Raw genomic sequence first — 4914 nt, forward strand, 5'->3', positions numbered from 1 at the left:
GGGATCAAGGGTCCTGGCTGAAACCCCCCGAGTCCTGGCCACACTGTACCAGGACCCAATGGACCAATTTGGTCCCACTGTGCAATCCCCTTCCCTGCCTTTCGGCTCTGGCCTATACAATAAATCTCCAAATAACAGGTCTGTCTCTTCCTCCTCCTCCTTCCAGGCTCTTCCTGCCCAAGAAGGCAGGCCTCTGTGCACATGGCAACACCGGCCCCACGCCAGTACTGCACCTCTCCTGCACACACAGAATCACCCGGGCAGCGGCTAGGACAGTCACACTCAGGTCCCGTTCTCGTCGAGCCTCCTTGCGTCCCCCATAAACACACACAAACACATACACAAAAACAGAAGGGTTTTTAGCTTCCTGTATGTGTCCACATAAACATCGTGGAAACTCTTCAAGACTGCCAAACGTGATTTCTTCCTTAGTTCTCTACCGGGCTCATAGAAGACAGGAGACTCATCCACCCATCTCTTCCAGCACTGGTGGCGTCCTCCATTGTTTCTGCATGGGCAAAGATAGAAGCTCTGCGCCATTCACGCCCACAAAGATGCAGAGCCCCTGACGCATGTGGGCACACGCAGACACATTTGCGTACACGCACACACACGCACCCCCACGCACCAGACACCAAGAATGATACGGGATATTTGCAAATACATCCCAGATGGTGTCACTCTTGTGCCTCTCCCTTTTGCGATCCCCCTTGCTTTCTCACCCAGGGATTCATTTCCAGCCCCCAATGGCCTTGGACCAGTTCTAAGAATGGCTGTCGGGTTGCGGGAGGACATGGCGTGGTGGGGCACATGGAAGGAAGTGCGAGATTCTCACCACAGTGGCGCCTGGGGACACGGCAGCTCCTGACCCAAAGACTGGCAGGCAAATCCAGACTGAAGGAGCAGGGGGAAGCCCGGGACAGGGCGGACATCCACGGGGAGCATTGTGGTGAAGCACTGCTCCTCCCGAGTTGCTCTCCAAAGTCCCAGCCCACAGCACAACTGCATTTGGGTTGCAGGCTTCGACCCTCTGTGTGTTTGCAGCTGAGTCTCTGCAGGTCCCCTGTCATCCTCCCACCCTCTCCCCATGCTACCTGTGTCCCTGTGTCGGCGGACCTTCCATTTGCAAGCCAATGCGTGGCCCACGTTCCCTTGCCCATACAACACGCAGGTCAACACACCGCATACTGGGGTTCTCACCGACACGTGAGCACGTCAGATCACTGTCTTCTGGTCCCTTCCTCCCTCAGGTAGTACTGCAGGGGATTGGGCCACAGGTCCTCGATGATGATCTGGAAGAGGACACAGGCCGGCGCCACAGTGGGCATAGCCCACTCTCCTCTCTGGCCGGGGGCCACCCACATCCCCACTGCTGACGAAGGCCTCAGGGGCCCCACCTCGGCAATCCTGTTCGCCCCTGGGCAGCTGTGCTCACACAGCCAGTTGAACAAGTTAAGGCTGGTGGGGTCATGCCTGTGACTGGGAGCTCCACGTTCATAATCCCAGAACCACTGGACTGGAGTGGAACGCGATGTCCTGTAGCCTGCAGGAAGAGAGGATTTGAGGAGCAAGCTGATGGCCTCCTCCGCACCCACCTGCCCCTCCCCCTCCCCCTCCCTCCTGCCCCTGATTCATGCTCCTCATCCCCCTGCCCCGCACCATCATGGGACCCACACCCTACCAGCAAAGCTCAGCTGATACTCCTTAATGATCACTGGGTTCCGGAAGTACGGGTTGGCCCCAAAGAAAAACATCACTCTGCAGCGGTACTTGGGATGGCCCACTTCTTCCACCTGCCGTGAGCAATGGGACAGGAGGGGGCAAGTGTCCTCCCTCGGGGTCCTGAGCTACTTGCCTGGCTGTGAGGGTGAGCACCTTTGCCTCACCCTCTCCTGCCCAAATCCCACCCCCGACGGGACGGCCCCCAGCCACAGCCTCCCCGGTCTCACCTCCAAGTCGACCACGTAGCTGAGCACGTCTTTGTCCTGGGCACCGATCATGGCCGACAACTGGGGGTGATTCAGAATCTGTGCTGTGTCAAGGAGCTGTGCCTTCAGATGCTGTGGAAACAGACACAGCCCCCCTCCAACCCTCCCAGGCTAAGAGCAAGGGACTAGATCACGGCATGTGCAGAAAGACCAGGAAACACTAGTCCCCACACTCCTCAGCCTCTGCAGATGCATCAGACCCCATCGACACTGGGCAGTCCGTTGGCTTCCTGTACCTCCCACGCTGTCTGCACACAGCAGGGAGAGACTCCACTGCCTGCACGCCTCACAGTTCCTTCCTATATCTGACCTGTGTGGGCTGCCAGCAGCCCATCATAGCTTGTGATGTCGGCATGTGCTCTGACCCCTCCTCACGGCTGGGTTTCTTGGCATATTCCCGTGAAGACCTATGTTGTCACCAGCCTCCTGAGTCCAGATGGAATAACATGGCTTACAGGAACCCGACTGCACACTTACGCTGCAAGCAGAGGGTGTGGGAGGGAGAAAGAGATCGAGAAGCACGGACGAGGAGGGCCGAGGAGGGAAAAGGATTAGACACAGTGACACAGCCAGTCCGGAGAGAAAGACATGGGTGGGACCGAGCCGGAGCCTGAGGACAGAGAGGGAAGCAGGGGTGGAGATACCAGGAGAGAATCCTCTCTGTGTGTGTGTGTGTGTGTGTGTGTGTGTGTGTGTGTGTGTGTGTGTCAGGGTCTGAGGAGGCAGCTTGTACCCCATTCGGAGTGGGTCTCAGTCGTCCTACTGTCTGGCAAAGGGGCGTGGCGTGGTTCCACTAAAGGTCACGAGTGTGTGTCTGAAATGCTCTCTTTTGAAGGAACTGCTAGGAAACGTGCACAGCCTGTGAATGTGAAGGTGGGTGTGCGGCCTGCGTAACTCTCCCATTTTGCAGCGAAATATTTCCTTGCCTTATCTGCTCTGAGTGAAGGCTGCTTTGTGCTACCCTAGCTCTGGTAGCATGGGGACACATGGCTCGTGTCTGCAAGTAATATTTGAGACCAGCCTGCAGGCCAACGTTGGCGGAGACCTAGAGGAAACAGACCCAGTCACCAAGTCCCCCCATCCCCAACAACCGCCCCTGTCCAAGGCCTTACACTGGATCCCAGACCACACCAACCCAGGGCCAGGGACCATTCCCCAGCTCTCCTCTCTGGGGGCCATCGCCCTGAGGCACCCTGCTCTCAGTGCCCAGCCCTCCTGCACAACAGCCCCCGCCATCACCCACCAGCACAAGGAAGGATACCGCCTGGGCCCAGAAGCCAGGGATGTGCTTGATGATGGCCCTTCTGTGATCCAGGTAAGAAATCTGCCTCCGAAGAATCCTGCGCTTCAGCCGCCATAAGGCCCTGGAATCCTGGGCATTCCCAGCGCTGATCTCCAGCTGAAGACGCTCCAGCACTGCCAGCGGGTCCTGGGCTGAGGCAGGACGCAGCGCTGGCTCTTGCTGCTGCAGCGGCTGGGAGAGCTGGGGCCCCTCCTCCGCCTCTGCATCTGCCTCGCGCTTCTCCTCTTGCTCCTGAAACTCCTCCTGCTGCTGTCTCTCAACTTCCACCTCCTCCTCCTCGTGCATGTCCTCTGCTTCTGGCTTGGCTTCCTCAGAATTCTCCTCTCCAGCCACCTCATCCTTGGTCGCCTCACCGTCCTCTTCCTCCTCCCCGATCACCACCTCAGCCGCCACCATTCCGTCATCCAATATCAGCACCAATTCCTCCGCTGGGCTTGCCACCTGTATCTCACACCCGGCCTGGGTTTCCTGCACAGGATGGGCGCTTGCCGCCCCTGAACCTGGGGACTGCGGCCAGCCCACGCCCTCCAGCGCCCCTGCATTCCCGCGGGGCCGGGACTCTCCACCTTTCGCATCCGGGACGATCAGGGCCCAGGGTCGGCGGGAATCTCCGCTTTGTCCGGACCGCGACACGCTGGCCATGACGCTCGGCCCCGGCCCCAGTGTAGCTAGGGCAGCCTCAGGACAAGGACAGGAAACGGCAGCAGGTGGGGGGAGCCTTGGCCGCAAGACCATGAGCTCCCTGAAGCCTCCCGCCGCAGCCCGCCAAAGTTGAGCGCAGGCGCACAGGCTCTGGGATTTGAGGACTCCGCATTGGCTGTGGCTGCTGTGGAGGAGGGGCCGAGACAGAGGCAGTGAAGAGTGTGCGCATGCGGCCTGGGGGCGAAGTGGTTCCAGGGCAGGTCAGGCCAGCTGGCCAGGTTCGGGGAGCAATCAGTTGCAAGACAGCAAGACAGGGTGCTGGCCGCCAGCAAGCGCGCGCCAATGGCCGGTCCAGGCTCTGGAGCGAGTGCCAAGGTGCCAGCGTGGCCCCCGTTTGCCGCATGTCCTCTTCAGCGCTGTCACCTTCCAGGCTTCACTTGCGAGGTCCCCGGTATCGCGCAGTCTGTGGTCGCTTGTACACCCTTTCCCCAGAGGCCTCACTACGGGCACCAGAGCATTCAGCACAGGATCGTCCACGCCGTGAGCCACTCCCTGCTCCGTCCCTTGCCCCTTCTTCATGAAGCTGGGGCAAAGCCTGGAGAAGTCCTTAGTGTCACGCCTACCGGGGCCACATGGCCGTCCGCACGGTATCTCCTCCTTGGCCGTCAGGCTGAGGGCGGCGGTAAGATGGGTGCCCACCCAGAACCAGTGACACCCACCCTAGACCCACCCCACCGCCATGTCCTTGCAAGAAAACAGCTCAGTAGACCTCACTGCACTGCAATTCAGAGCAAAGAACAACCCCCAGAGCACCATCTGCCACTGGTGCCCTACTGATCTCCGTACAGAGCGCCAGGGAGATGGGGTAGTAGGATTTAGCAGCTTGCTCCGGTCCTGAAATCTAACCTTCCACTAAAAGGAGGACGACTCCAACCACGCAGGGCACGTAGGGGCCCTTCACCGAGAATTGCAGACTTGTCT

The 4914-nt window shown here is 59.5% G+C and overlaps 1 protein-coding gene across 1 annotated transcript; it reads right to left on the minus strand.

Annotated features, from left to right (window-relative positions):
• Window positions 1–1200: 1200 nt before the first annotated feature.
• On the minus strand, window positions 1201–3687 carry LOC145715047 (testis-specific Y-encoded protein 1-like). Its single transcript, XM_081794629.1, has 5 exons — window positions 3250–3687; window positions 1950–2027; window positions 1682–1793; window positions 1398–1543; window positions 1201–1292 (listed from the first exon to the last, which is right to left on the minus strand). Exons 1-5 carry the CDS (start codon window positions 3685–3687, stop codon window positions 1221–1223), a joined length of 846 nt encoding a protein of 281 aa, XP_081650755.1. The 3' UTR covers window positions 1201–1220.
• Between the last annotated feature and the right edge of the window lie 1227 nt (window positions 3688–4914).

Source organism: Panthera onca, chromosome Y, assembly GCF_046562875.1.
Source record: "Panthera onca isolate mPanOnc1 chromosome Y, mPanOnc1 haplotype 2, whole genome shotgun sequence".
Classification (NCBI taxonomy): Eukaryota; Metazoa; Chordata; class Mammalia; order Carnivora; family Felidae; genus Panthera; species Panthera onca.